Source organism: Bactrocera latifrons, unplaced genomic scaffold (assembly GCF_001853355.1).
Source record: "Bactrocera latifrons isolate USDA-ARS-PBARC rearing strain unplaced genomic scaffold, ASM185335v1 scaffold_1280, whole genome shotgun sequence".
In the NCBI taxonomy this organism is placed as follows: Eukaryota; Metazoa; Arthropoda; class Insecta; order Diptera; family Tephritidae; genus Bactrocera; species Bactrocera latifrons.
In genome coordinates, this window is record NW_017534720.1 from 17458 (window position 1) to 33537 (window position 16080).

General features: G+C 34.8%; 1 protein-coding gene across 1 annotated transcript; it reads left to right on the top strand.

Moving 5' to 3' along the window:
* Positions 1–417: 417 nt before the first annotated feature.
* On the top strand, positions 418–10816 carry LOC108978866 (the record flags this gene model as incomplete). The annotated part of the gene is made up of 3 exons (XM_018949371.1): positions 418–436; positions 4185–4393; positions 10681–10816. Coding segments are annotated over exons 1-3 (364 nt in total), but the record flags the coding sequence as incomplete, so codon positions are not given.
* Positions 10817–16080: the final 5264 nt, after the last annotated feature.

A 16080-nucleotide genomic window follows, 5' to 3' on the forward strand; every position in this document is an offset into this window, starting at 1 on the left:
AGTTTTCGAGAGAAAAGTTCTGCGAAAGATTTACGATTGGCTAAGGCGAATATCGCATTCGGTGGAACGGTATGAGATATGTGACGACATTGAAATAATTCAGCGAATGAAAAGGCAGCGGCTGTGCCGGGCGCCACGTAGCGAAAGGAAGAAACGAGTGGCGCGATGTTGTTAACTCGGTTATAATCGCGTAAGCGGTGTCTACGCCAATTAAGAAGAAGAAGAATTCAAATGTTTTAGTTTGGAAAAGCAGCAACTGTACATCTGCCCTTTGCAGCTATGTTACATAATGGTTAAAGGTTTTTGTATACCGTTATTTATATTCTTAAAATTGTTGTATTGTTTGCGTTAATCTTTTCAATTCTATTCAATTTAATAATTCGCTGGGTGTTGTTCTTAAATTTTCCCAAATAGTAAATGCTTTACGATATAGAAGGTGAGTTATGTGCAACAGCTAATTAGAAACAATTAAGGACGTGTTTCAAAGTTGTGGTATAAAATATATTAAAATGTATTATTCAAGTTTTTTAATGAGAAAAAGCTGCAGATGTACACCTGCCCTACTTGGTTACATTTTTCACCATCGTCGGTCTGAAAGACATGCAAAGAAATTTTGAATCAGGTCAAGAAAATTCTTTTCAATGCCCTTAAGCATATASAGAATTTAAAAATTATTTCCAATGTTACACGCAAAGGAAAATATTAAAAACTTCGTCAGAAATAAACCACTGAGTTACTACCATCCCCGGAGAGACCTAAAAAAGAATTCCACTGATATTCTTTTCTTTTTATTTAAGGCTATATTGTATAAAAACGGTCCAAAAGTGTTTTCCCTTATTCCCTCAAAAAGCAATGCTTAATTAGCACACGAAATTTGTTATGATCCATTTTTTTGCAAACTAACACAAGTTTCTTTACAAAAATTCTATGTTTTTTTAATACCTAATATAAATCATATAAATGGTACTTTCCTTGGAATTAAAAATAAAAGCAAAATTTCTCGTAAATGTCGAGAATTCGGCTCAAAAAGTGACATTTTCAGTTGAGAATAAGTTTGCGATGCAAACAGATCTCTACTAATATTTTGTTTGGTTAATGTGTTGAACCCTAGAGACCTCTATTGGAAAACGTTGTAGACCTAATATGATAATATRAATGATGTTCAAAGGTGTGTTCGCCGACCAGTCTATCAAAAATTTGATCCTMGCCATGTGTCACKCGTATTRAAGCATGGTGGAGGATCAATCATGGTGTGGGARTTTTATMYCTGAAATGGTGTAGATCCGCTCSAAACGATTGATGTAATTTAAAAAAAGGAGAAATACGTCGACATTCTAAAAAATTTTATTCTGCCATGGACTAAGAAGGAATTTGCCGTTATATGGAAATTCCAACAAAATAACAACTCAAAGCATACGGGAAAGTTGACGCAAAAGTTGAAAATTGTGGAATGAAGAGAACACATTTCTGTTGATGTCAAAAGCAGATGTAGGTTCCAAAAATATCAAAAATATGTAAACCTTTTGTAATGAAATTAGGACGGCATGGTTTAATTGTGGGCAAGTCAATTCGCAATCGATATGAAGCAGTATTAAAGCAAATGGGTTGAGTAATAAAATGCTAACTGAAAGTAAACATTTTTTTATTAACAGTATTTTTGGGCTTATAAAATATGTTTGCTTCTAATTAGTTGTCGCACTCAAATCGTTGATTCCACATGTTTTTGTTAAAATCTTCAAAMCAAAAACGAGTTTGAAACAAAATTTTCAGTATTAGAGTTTAAGTTTAACATAKRTTYCAATAAMATAAGTGAAAATACAATAAATACACGTGATTTATTGGAAAATARGTGTMATTTCTAATTAGCTGTCAACAGCTGCATATGGTATTATGAAACAAAACTGACAACAATTAATATGACGTTCTATGAGTAACAGGCATGGTTTTTTCGAGTGGGACCTTAATTGAACTGTAGCCACTTAAGTATGTTTAGATCCGAGCATTGTTCACATCAGTGAAAATAAAATAAAAAGGCGCTGAGCTATTTTGTTACCCCATTTTTTCACCTGATCCACATGTATGGTTGATGATAATTGGATTTGATAACCTAATATTTTTCGAAGAGTAAATTTTGTTGTCGTGACATTGTTGCATTGTCATCATCCGCAGACGGATATCCAGAAATCGAYTATCTTCATTATTTATAGACATTACAAATAATCGGGAAGTATATTGGTAAAAATTTAGTCTCTCAACCATTTCTTTAAACTTCTTTATAATCTTTCTAAACTTTGCATGCTCTTATGAACGCATACGATTATATTACAGATAACAGTTGCAATAGTTAATCGCTATTCTTCTGTGCCACCACCACTAAGTCCTACGTTGTTCCTACTGATGCTGCAGAATCAGATTGTTGCTTTTGTGCTGCTTTTAGAGAGGACGAAAGGATAAACTTTCGAGCGCACGCTAATGCACGCAAATGACACATCGGCTGTCACATAACTTACACTGCTTGTACAGTTCAAATAAACAACGTGTCTTAGATGTACACTACACACTCGCATATGATTTTACGTCGCACTGTCTTCTGGTGAAATATGCCACACTGGCGGGCATAATTTGTTTTGCCAGCGAAAGGTGCGCACCGGCATAAGTTTATCTTTTGATGTCATACGTTCGCACACGCATACAGCAACAACAACATACATAAATTCACACATACACTCATCGGCTCACGCAATTACGAAGTTGACGCAGTACATGCAAGCACTTATTTGCATTCAAGTTCATGCGTGTGTGTGTGTTTGTGTTGGCTTATCCATACAACCTGTGCACTGAATTCACCTTCTAATGCGCCACTCTTCTATGTAATTTTGCCTTGCTGGGCAAACGCTTTGCAATTCTATACTTTTATTTTTGTGCTGCAGTGACTGCTGCCATGTAAGCTTCGGTGGCGTTGATAGAGTTGTAGGCATACTTCATTCATCTCAGCTTGGCTGTGGCACACTGGCAAGGCTCTGCTAGAATTAATGATATTTCATCCGGGCTTAAATGTCCATTGTTTGCGCAGCCGCCTCGTTTACCACCACTACTACTAATGACCTTTTGTTATTGCACTCTGGCTGACAGTCAATACAGCATTAAAGATGTTTGTGTACATGGGTGCGTATCTCAMCAAGCGCGTTTGCAAGTGTGTGTTTGCGACGGATGTGCGCTTAGACTTCGTCGCAGTTTTGTAGTTTCTGCAACCTTTCCATTTGGCCTTCTTTTTTTGAAGCTTGCAAGTCCGGCGCTCGTGTCTAGAGGTGTGRCGCCTTATTTGCTTTGTCTAAGCATTGTCACAATCTTGCTGAATTATGCATCTGGGTGCCTACTTTGTAGATGTGTCGTCGCTTATAGTATGTTGGCGTAAATAAAAGCCGACACCCCTGTTTCCTTTATTCTGGTTAGTTGAAATATGCGCTAAGCTTTCAAAGAAAGCTTGAAAATGTGGTAAACTGCACTCATGAATATGCAACTCTGCGTAGCTTGAAAGCTTTGTTTGTGACTACAAATACCATATAATTTTTGTAAATGAGTAAAGGTGCCATAAAATTTCTGGTGTTTCTAGTGAACGTAAGTCGTTTCCTGGTGTCTTCCCAGTTTCAATGTCTAATTATATGCATACGAGTTGATGTGGTATCACAGAGTGTTCATCGCACCGTCGTTTAWGTCTCTAGTATAAAATGATCTAATTGTGGGCAATATTTGAATTCTAGATTTAATCTGTCGGTGTTTGTTAAAGGAATCTCCTAAGATTATAACCATACCAAATTATAAATTACGACTTTGAATTTTATCGAAGAAGAAAATGCTTATAGACCCACCAYAAACTGGAGCAGCAGTTCGCAGCCTATTTCGTTATATTGATTCAAAAAACATCACTTTCTTATCCAAATGRCTCCTCGGTATCTGATAGCAAATATTGCATCTTCAGTTGTCTACCAATACGAGAGCGTAATTTGTTGTTATGTTGTCTTCGGTAGTAGCCGCTTTTAAATCATCTGAATGTGGCTCATTAAATAATAAAATATATATTTCATTACACTTACTTCTTTAATTACAAAACTAATGTAAGGAATGTAATCTTCTTAACAATATCTTRGTTACAATTAATATTTTATTATTTTTCTTTCTTCCAGACATATCCAACTCGCTCACGATGACGGAAGTGAAAATACCCAATCATATAATGCGTTTCAAAAGCGCGGTACTCGGCTGCCGCTACARTTTGGACGGCGAGTCATTGTACTCGGTGAAATGGTACAAGGATGGGCATGAGTTTTACCGTTATGTGCCGCGCGATAAACCGCCAGGACAAGCATTTCCATTGCCTGGTGTCAATGTGGATGTAAGTACTCACTCACTTGAAGGATATTGATACTGAAGAACTGAAGACAAGGGAAGATGAAKATTTAAAGGAGTTGTATATAATTGTAAAATACATGTAGTATACATAAATGAGTGTATGTATGTGTGAAAGCGCGCTTATTTATTGACAGAGAAAAATTAAGTAAGGCAACCTTTTGAAGATTGGTTAAATACTGCTGTTTTAAAACACATTCAATAGAAATTTCCTTTCAAAATTATTAGCTTAGGACCAAACAAATTAAAATAGAAAATMGATTTGAATGGTTTCTTATAAGAACACATTTTCTTTATTATTGTAAGGCTACTCCTCAAGTACATAAGTCAAAAGTATATTCTATGCTACATGAAAGCTCCAAAGTATTTATAACCACTTTCAAGAGTAACAAGCTGACCTTCGTAGCAGCCTCATTTGAATCTTTTTAATTTCATTTTCTTGCATGTGTACTTATTTATGGCACCAACGCTGTCTATGTCATTTGTATTCGTTTAATATTGCAGCAGAAAAMTTTTCTCACATTGCGCTTTGGCAATTTAAATCGATGGCAGTAAGGAACGTGCCTGTTGTGCTTTCGGTCCCCAGTGTCCTTAGCGATTGCCTTCAGCTAGCTGAATAAAGCATGAATGGAACATGCACCACACCGAGAATCAAATAATCGAACACTCAGCCGCATTCCATATTCCACATACTGCAAATAGTAGGTTAATAAAAAATTTAATTTCAGTTTTATTGCAATTTATTGCAATGGTTTTACACACCGCTATAATAATGACCAATAAGAAACATGACTTTTGCGCCACCACGAGCGGCCAACAGCCGCGCAGGCAGTCAGYCCATAAACTCTAGGGGGAGAATATTGCGGTACCTTTTTGCTTTTTGCGGTCTGCTGAAAGTGTACGTGCCACTCGAAAGACGAAACACACATTTCACATATAATATATGTGCATACCAAAGTGGGTTCCAGGCACTTACATAAACAAGTTCTTTGGTAATTTTTCTGCTGCCATTTTTTTCRCCGTCCGTCCGACAATGATTAATGTTGCCACACAATAATGATTATGTTAATGATGATTTCTTAAAAACGTGCAACAGTTCRTGGCAGTGGCAGCAAAAGCGAAAAGTTTCCTCAATATATTTTAGTGCAATGAACGAGAAAAATCGATGCTTCGGYAATACATATAGACATAGATGAAATAAACTTAGAAGTCGGGTTTCTTTAGAATRATTTAGTTAATTCGTTTTTCTGTTATCGTTCCATTTAACGTAAAATTTTGCTTTACTAAGAATTTTATGATTTTACATAAACATACTAAAAATACCTTTCAAACAGCCGACATTTTTCATAAAGTTATAATAAACATGTAATGAAAGRCTAAAATCGATTACAACCAAACATTCCGTACTCTTTCAACCTGCCAGGCGCAAAGCCATGGAAATACCTCTAGGTGCATAGAGTTTGTAAGTTATACGAGGTTAAGGGCAAATTTTCACTCGGTTTTATACATTTTAGTCACAAAGATAAATCGTTATTAAAACAAGCAAGAATTTAACAAATTTTTTATATACAGAGATGCTGTTATTAGCAGTGAAATTTAGTTTAATTGTAAATATCCTACATTGACTGATATTTTAGGTCAAAAACCAAAAGTCAGTTTTTTTGTTTTGAATAATTTTTGGTCATAAGATGACATACATTAAAGCATTATTCGTACAAAATTGCATTCCGTTATAATATTTCTTTCATGATTTATTCACAGGAAAATGAAGGAATTAAATTTATTTTAAAATTKTGTTATATGAGAAGTAGGYGTGTTTGTAGTGSRAAAGCGCCTATTTTGGCACTGTTTGGAATCTGAGAAGAATGATACGTATTAGTTTAAGTCGGTCATATGGATCCCGAGRTATGTGACTTATTTTAAAATTGGGCGATGCCACGCCCCTCATCTTCTTTTTACCCCGGCTCCTATAAAGTCCTCTAATAAAAGCTAGTAATATTTAATTTATCTGATTTATAGCGCTTTTAGTAGTTTTTGACAGTGCCGTCATTTAGAGAGTGGGCGGGGATGAGCGGGTTTGACATAGTCTATTCAACCTTGTCTTTATAGGCATATACATACATATATATGTAGACTAACTCATGACGGCAAATTATAAAAAATGAAAACAGAGCCTTTTCTCCTTTGGTTCATTAAAGTATAATCCTTAATGACTTAAAATTAAATAAAATGAATTTTAAAGGAGATGCCAGTGTGATGAGGACGAATGGATCCAAAGCATTACAATATTATTTATCAGCTTGGATACCAAGATAGCAGGAGAATTAAAGGAAATRAATTACAGGAAATCATTGCTCAACAGCAGCAGCCATACCATGAGTACCTCTRGAAAAGCAAAATATACCCCCGCGGGTTCAGGTGACAGAACGTATGAGTAATAAATATATGCTCCGTTTAAGTATGGACACACAAATCAACAAACATATTAAAATATATTAACACATCACGGCAAATTATTTAGTTCTAATTTCCCTCCACTACGTCAGATTTTGATATATGCGGTATAAAGACAACCGGATATTTGAAATTGTTATATTAGATATGTATATGGGATCTAGGTTTGTTATTGAGTCGGAGATAGTTAAGATATCTCACAGATTTACAGATATATATATACATATGGATGGAAATTGGGTGCTATATTTACACGATTCTAATCAAATTTTTTATTTATAAGAAATAGGCGTGGATGCGTTAAACTACACCCGTTTTCGAGACTTAGTGTGCTATCTGAAGATAATGCTACGCACCAAATTTAAAAGAAATTACYTGGGTAATTCATATATACATATAKACATAATTTCACCCAAAATAYCAAAACAATACYTTGGGTATACTAGAGAAGCTCTGAACTGATTGCAACAACATTTGGAATTACTAATTTGTAGYTGAAAATATCTTGCCACGAAAGACAACTACTGCCCGACGTATTAAATCTGCTAGAATAACGATAATCATGTTACGTAGTATATGGGAGTTGGGGTAATTTATGGACACATTCATATATTTTCGGCAATATACTACAGTCTACAGTGTTATACGTTAACTTAATTTTCGTAAAGTATATTAGATATTGTACGATATATTCACCAGAACGACTACTGGAGGTTTGAAATTTTCACATTAGATATATGCGGTCTTCCGATATTATTAAAGGGATTTTATACTGCATTTGTTTCCACATTTTTTTTTTTTGTTGTGTAAACGGGAGAAAGATACTTTTCGAAAAATGACGATTTTGTTCAATCACCGCAATTTATAATTGAGATAAGTTGTTACCATCAACAATATCTCAAAAGAACAATAGGACCTCATTCACAAATTTTTAAYAGGAATAGGTTTTAAGAGCGACGCATATTAAACTTTTGGAGAGCATTCTGCTACTAATCATTTTCTGCTTCAAGTAGTAGCTATCCCTTCTGAGTAGAATCGGCGGCTTACTAAATGGCTGTTGTCCATTAAAAGTGATTCAAAGCTAAACAGTAAGATTTTAGTCAGCATTTTTGGAATTCAAGTGGAAGTGGTATACTGAAACAATTAATAGTCAAAAGAGGTACTAAATTTTGGATATAAAAATTAAGTACAATTGTAGGCTAGAACCATTACAGATCAAGTAGTAAATTATATATAAATTAATAATTTAAAGTATAATGATAAGCAAATTGATGAATTTTTGGAAAATTTTGAACCGTTCATTTTTAAATTTAAAAAGAAAATCGTTTCTTGGCATTTTCAAAATTTGAAATAATTTTAACATTAACTAAAATGAAATAGGTTYATTTTGCCAGCGATTACAACTATTTTCTTCAAGATGAGCTCTTATTATKTAATATACATATGCAGGTATAAACTTTACCGAAAATGTAAAGTGCGATTTGATGTTATCTGAGAAATGAAGTTTTCTACAAATATTAGAACGCATTCGACCGCGTGATGGCATTCATAAGAAGCCTTTTCATGTCTGAAATGCTCTCTGGCAGCTTAAAGCTCAATAGAGTAGACCACATTAAGGGAGTGGAGGAAATGCATCATTTAATAATACTTATTATATCTAAATATTTCTTTACGAAAAGTTGTACAAAAATGGAGCAAACATATACTAGCAAATGCGAAGACATCTGGTTGAAAGAAGCAAGAAATGAGAAGTCGACTAACAGCTTTGGTAAAGCGACAACCAATGCCACAAGCAGGCATTACGTGCACTCCACCCCCACAGTCAAAAACTTTTGCAATTACAATAATTTCTAGACGAAGAAATCTGATCACATATACATATGCATGAATGCATCCCTAAGTCTGTAAGTGCAGTTCGGCGTGCAGAATGGATTGAAGAAAAAAAAATGGAGGAGGAGCAAATGCACACAAATGAATTGCCTTAGCATTATTTCGCACTCACATGCTAGTATGCTTCTTAAGAAAGAGGTGCAGTTATGTAGTCATGTTAGATGTTTTACGAACAAAAACAAAACAAATTAGACGGTTTAGCGATTATCGTGAACGGCATCCGGAATAAAGCCCAGACACGTTTAACAATTTTTTTTTTTTCGTTAAGCTTTTTATCTAAAATGTATAGATTTTTTTTTCTAAATGACAAACCATCAATAGCTTAGTTTTATATGGCAAACTTCCTTATTCAATAACGCTACTTAATAGTGCGCACCAATAATTCTTTGAAAGTAAACTTTTTCTCACTCCCGTTGCTGCTCCCACCTACTTCAATGCCACAACAGTTGGTTGAGTTCTTTCCCATCGCTCGTATTTTTTGGTGGCCACGCGTTTTTCCACATCCGATTGAATAATGAAATTTTAGTGGAAAATTCAAAATACATTAATCTTTATTTCACTAACGCAAATTTAATTGCATGACTGACTCGCTTTCTTTTTGCAGACATTCACTTTGCTGCTCTGCCACTTCAAACTTTTTCTTAGCATGACTAACTTTTTCCTCCASCATTTTCAAACAAAGTTTGCGCACAACGAAGTAAACAAATTATTTTGATGCCAAGTCATGCTGTGTCAGCATTCTCTAGGTTTGAAATTACTGCAAGAGCGYGAAAATAGTCGATGAAATAAAAAAGTCCAACCGTTTTTATCTCATTAGCTCTTGTTTATATAAGGGGTTGCTGTAGTCCCTATAACTGTAGTTTAGCCATTTGTAGTGTGGGTGAAAATCTAAGCTAAGTCAAATTGAGAGGAAAACACATTATTTTCAAAATAAACACCAATTATATAGTATATCTACATATGTATATAGTATGTCAGATGTTTGGCCCATATCATCTTTATAAGAGAAACCTGAAAACTATAAACTTACTGTTTACCGCAAATTAAAGCTATTCAGTTATCTTAGTACCCGTAAGCTATAAAAAAAATTATGATTATATGTTATTTTTAATAAAATTTATTCCTTTTGTCCGCTAATATCAAGTTAAGAACGAACGAATKGGGCTCAATCTATATGCTCCCTCAATTAAATTGGTCGGATAACACCAGAAGGTGAGCTAAATCTAGTAATAAATAGCCGATGTATGTACTAAAATCTTCTCTAACCTTACCGAAGCTTACAATCCATTTCAGCTCTATAAAAGAACTTTTTCCATAGCCKGTCGATTAGGTTTATATCGAATCAGTTGGTACTATAAATTGCGAAAGCTACTTATAATTTGAATTTAGATAATCCTATTGTGATTTCTGATCTCCTGTAGCCTGGCCGTAAGCAATCTTCAACAATAAATTTGAAGCTAAATACCACTTTATGGTTAATGTGGATGAATGAATAATAACAACATGGTCAGAAACTTGTCCAAGTTTTTGGATACAAGTTTGTATATGACTATCCTTCATCTTATGAAGCATATAATATATGTATGCCTGATCTYAGTAATTTCTCAAAAATTAGGTAGTTGTTCCGGGCGCACTGAATATTGCGAAGATAAATCTCCTATTTCTGAAAGCAATCAAAGTTAAGAGGATAATTTTAAACATATTTCTATAGTGACTCCCTCATTATTTGTTCTTTCATTTAATCTRAAAGCATTTTATATAGAAGACACGAAAACATAACAGGCATTCTCTACCTTTCCRATAGCACTGACAACGAAAATGTACTCACGGGCAATGCCGTTTAGAAAGCAGGCTGAATCTTTGTTCTTTAAAAACTACAATAACAACATTGTTTTAACATTTTCTTTGCTTTGATTTGGTTATTTTAAGGTTCGCAATTCAACAGATACAAAAGTGACACTGCGGCGCGTCACACTGATGTCGACAGGAGTCTACAAATGCGAAGTTTCCGGTGAAGCACCAGCATTCAACACAGTTTCCGAATCCGAGACGATGACCGTTGTCAGTAAGTAGCTGCTTACCCCTCATTTTACATTGACTACTGAAACCGCGTCAGCAGAAATGCAAAAAGAAGTATCTTAAAAAATTCGAAGTTGAATATTTTTTTACGATTAACATTATTTTACATATGTATATACATGTGAGAGACTTTAAAGCCCCTTGTGTCAGATCGTAGTTAGAACCAAAATTCAAATTTTGTTTGAATAAGAATAGTTTTCATTTTAATTGGATTATATCTTCGCTTGAAAGTCTAAGAAAAGTGACCTTATGTTATTTTAAATTTTAGTTGAAGATATTTACTCTTCGTGTATTAAGTACTGCATACAAAAATGCAGCAGGAACGCGACGAAACAATGGCGGCCACAGCGAACCCGTCCAACTAAAAAAACATTCAACCAGAAATGTGACCAATTAAGAGTTAGTAGAATTTCCACTCGCTCAGCATTTTAAAGCTGTAGGGAGAAAATTGAGCGCATCCACTAATAAGGCAACTAAAGTCTATTTAAATGTTAATTAAGCGTCAAAATTATTTATAAAGACGCAGCGCAGAGGCAGAACTCAAATAAGCAACTGAGTAGAATGGCATGCAAACGAAGAGAATTTCTACATTTCATATTCGTAAATGAGAACCTCAAAAATGTTGAGAAACAATTTTTCAGTAATTTAAAGATGTGGTGAAACTATGTTACTTTTCTAACTTAACTTCTCGATTTGGTAATTTTATGGTCAAACTTCATAATTATTTTAACTTTGTTACTCGCAAATAAACTTCAAAAGAAAATCCGGAAAGTGTAAATAGATATAAAGATAAAGCCACTTAAATAAATTTATATCATTTTTACTTTTTACAAACGGGTTTAATGAAAATTCAGTAATGCAACTTAGCATATTACACAATTCAAAAAACAAAAAAAAAAWTTTTTTTGTTGCTCCGGATGTCTTAACAAATCTTAATGGTTTCAAGTGACCAGATTAAGAGTTTATTCATGAAAATATTGAATTGTTGATATTTGCGTTTCTTTTATATTGATCAGTTATCGGGTTATTAGTAACAGTTTGTCAAAAAAGTCTTGCGGTATTTCTTGCGGTATTTTTGTTGAATTTTTAATTGTTCATAAAATTTTTTTTTAATGACTCATGCCCAGCTTTTGACCGATGCTACGGCTGCTTTATGCCAGTCTTCTTCGAGCAATTCAGCTATTTTATCGCAACTTTGAAACCATTGTTGTGCGGCGGAAATGGAAACTGTATCGGGTCCTTAAACTGCACAAATTTTATTGGCGACCTGAGATGCCTTTTTGCCTTTATCGTAGTATTACTGTAAAATATGCCGTATTTTCTCTTTATTTTGCTCCATATTTGCGACGCTATAACTCACGAACGACAATCAATCAAACACGTGTTAGCGCGTGAAATAAGCTTTCCAAAAAGGTATAGCATGATCCGATGCGAGGAATAAAACTAGAACTACGCGCTCTCAGCGCCAACTAGCGAAAATACCGCAARACTTTTTTGACAACCTAACAATAAGATGTATTGTGCAGTCACGATTAGAGTTCTGCACTCCTTTTTCGCGAATACAAATATCACGTGATCCTTACGCACGACTCTACACCGAAGTCATGCRAAAAATTGTGCGAAAGGTTTAATAAAGCAGACTTAGAAATATCAAACCTAAAGTTTATTAAATGTCAAATTTTATTCAATGAATATGCCTTTTTGCATTTCAAAAGTATGTAGTTTGCATCAATAACAATGAAGCTTGGAAAAGGTCAAATTTTCCTAAGTAATCATAGAGCACCAAATTACCAAGAAACTGTCCAATTATTAAAATTATAATGAGTAACAAAGATAGCGGCTCCTTCTTCTTTACTGGCGTAGACACCGCTTACGCGATTACAGCCGAGTTAACAGCGCGCCAGTCGTTTCTTCTTTCGCAAGGTGGCGCCAATTGGAAGTGCTAAGCGAAGCGAGGTCCTTCTCCACCTGGTCTTTCCAACGGACTGAAGGTCTTCCTCTTCCTYTGCTTCMACCGGCGAGTATTRCGGCGAATACTTTCAGACCTGGAGTGTTTACGTCCATACGCAMGACGTGACCTAGCCAGGGTAGCCGTTATCTTTTAATTCGCTGGACTATGTCATTGTCGTCGTATATCTCATACAGCTCATCGTTCCATGGAATGTGACATTCGCCGTGGCCAATGTGCCAACGTGCAAGAGACCATTTATCCAGTTTGGAGAAAGAAGAACTAACCGCGCGTGTCCTCAGGACAATAATATCAATATCATCGGCATACGCCAGCAGCTATACACTCTTATAAAAGATTGTACCTGCTCGATTAAGTTCTACATCTCGAATTATTTTCTCCGAATGGGCCTTGTTTAAAACCTCGTTTGGTATCGAAYRGCTCGGGRARGTTCTTCCCGATCCTGACGGAGCTTTTGGTATTGCTCAACGTCAGCTTACACGGCCTTATTAGTTTTACGTTAGGATCWAGTCTTGTGTAGAAGGTCACACAAGTGAGGAAAGTTCCTGATTTTCATTCACTTGGGAGCGGCCAGAAACAATTATTTTCAATATGACTCAAGCCCTTCACGACTTCCGGACCTATTCCAAGTATCCTCTGAGTAGCCAGAAAACATCCGTTTAAAAAGAAGGCGAAACAGGGTTGTACGCTGGGTTTGGAACCCGTCAGTAAAAAAACTCTACCAGTGAAAAATTAAAAACAGGTGACGGCTCCACTGGGAACTCAATGTGACGGAAGGGAGGTATGCAGCTTGATGGGATCGTTCCGTTATGGCAGATTATTGTCGATCCTTAGAAAGAGATTACTAACAAGAAAAATATAGAGAAAAGCTAGTAAAAGGTGTTTAATTGGATATAGCACATGTTTTCGATATTTGTTTCTCTATTTACTTCTATGCATTAATATTTTCCATAAGCAAACCATTGCGGATATAAATATGTGGTATTTAATTTTATATTTTCTGAGTTTTGTAATGGACAATGAATGTAAATAATGTCTAAAAGAGGTCCTAAATCAAAAGCAACAAAACCACTGTAGTATTATTATTACATGTAGTAACTTTCGTGACCTGAGAGCCACTTAAAAGTATTTTTTATACTCGTGAATCGTAAATAATACGAAGTGATTAATGAGAGTCCTAAAGATCTTATTTCTGTTAGCAAAGAAAAAATATTCATTCATATTTTGCTTTCCTTTAAATGTACTGTTTGTAGATTATACTAACTATTATTATGTAAGACTCAAAGGATGGAGCTGTTAAGGCGATGTATAAACCTGTATATTTCTCAAATTACTACTAAAGGCTCTTATTCAACTATTTCTGACATCTATTAAGTGACSTAAACTATACAGATATACATACCATTCCTATTAAGATACGGTAGCATACTAAGTAACCWTGAAAGCCGGAATTGAAACTGCAGGAGTATATTAGAAGTTTCAAAGCTTTGGTTTTCATGTAAAACTGAACATTTTCTCAATTGCAGAATTAAGAGAATAAAACGCCTTTATTAAACAGCTTGACATTCCTAAAATGTATACTTCGTATAATTTTTGTGCAGATTACTTTAATGCTTCTTCTTTGTATGTTTACTCATTCTCATCTTTGGAATTTTTTCTATGTTATGCTGCGAGTATGTGCCTTCGTATGAACGCAGCCAAATTGCACTTATTTGACCTCATAAATTATCAGATATTAACAAATATACACATCTGTGTTTGCCCGCTATCCTACTTTAGCAAAAATATGAGTGCATATGTTTGTGCTCACCTATTCAGAGCACTTATAAGTGAAGTTGGTTTTGTTTATAAGTTTGCCAGTAGGGAAAGAGACAGTGGCCACCTGAACTCAATTCTTACCGAAATCGAATTCATAAGGTAAAGAGTAGGGTGCTTCAAACAAAAATTTTGAATTTTTTTTTCAACTCTTGCAACCAAATCAAATGTTAGTGACTGACAAAAAACAATCATCTCTGAAGTCAGGCGCTGCAGCTTAACTCTAAGGGGTCAGTTTTTAATTTTAGTTTTCTATACATTTAACATAGAGTTTTCGTTTTTTCAATCAAACTAAAACTTCACCAATTAAATTTCGTTTCTTAAAAATAAGCATCACATATTCAGAAAGTTGGCTTTTGAAACTTAAAAAAAAACTTTATTAGACGATTAAAAATTGTGATTTGAAGTTTTGAATTCTTTCAATGAAAAAAACATTTCTGAGAATAATAATAATCTATATAGTGATCGAAAAATAATAATGACTTTGTTTCTCAAAGGGGCTGTMATTTTTGCGCAAAAATTTCACTTCCAAATTTTTAAATTCACACTGAGGCGATATACATATATTTCGCCACCTTTAAAACATATCACAGTAGCGCATATTTTTTTGTATATCACAGAGTGGAAGCACTTTTACGCATCCCGCATATCTCCAGTATATTATGAATACAATTGCAAGTGTACGCCCCGGAGCGTCAATATTCGGTGTGCGTGGAGAGCGTTAAGCTTAAGTAAGGCAATRTTTAAAATACCACAGGATAATATAATATATCACATTTCCAACTATACTAGATATACATATGCATTCGTATAAATATTATACTTTTTCGACGGTGCTCGTGCTTGGATGCTTTAGAGTCGTTGCCTCAGTATTAGCAACAACTTCTCTGCTTTTCCCGAAATGAACGCTGCGCTTTAACCGCAAACTCAGCGTGRCGCAAGATAAGTTGACTCTTCTAAGCACCGTTTGAGGTGTCTCTTTATTTTTGTTTATCTTTTCCACTGATTCGCAAGGTATGATATTCACATTCTCCGCAGACAAACGCCGATGCGGTGACAAAATCCAACAACTGTACATATTGGCCATAAAGTTCAACGCTTTAATCTGTTTTCCCCTCTCACCCATAGCAAATTATGCAATTATATATTGTAGTATACATTTTTATACGCTCCTTAACTTCTATTCTATATGTGTAAGGATGAGTATGGAAGCAAGTGTACTATGCTAAAAGTGAGTCGAAAACGGTTRTGAGGAGTGAAAAAATCGACAGTCGGTTGGTGTAATTGTGTAATTACGATGAACACTTACATGCTGACGTTTTGTTACATCAATGATCGGTTGTTGTTTTGTGTATGAAATTTAGTTTCGGAAAAATTAGGAAATATGTCTTTCAATTTCAACTGAGTTTAAATAGTCAAACAATTTCATACATAGGTATCATTTGTTGAGTGGAAAAAAGCTTGTC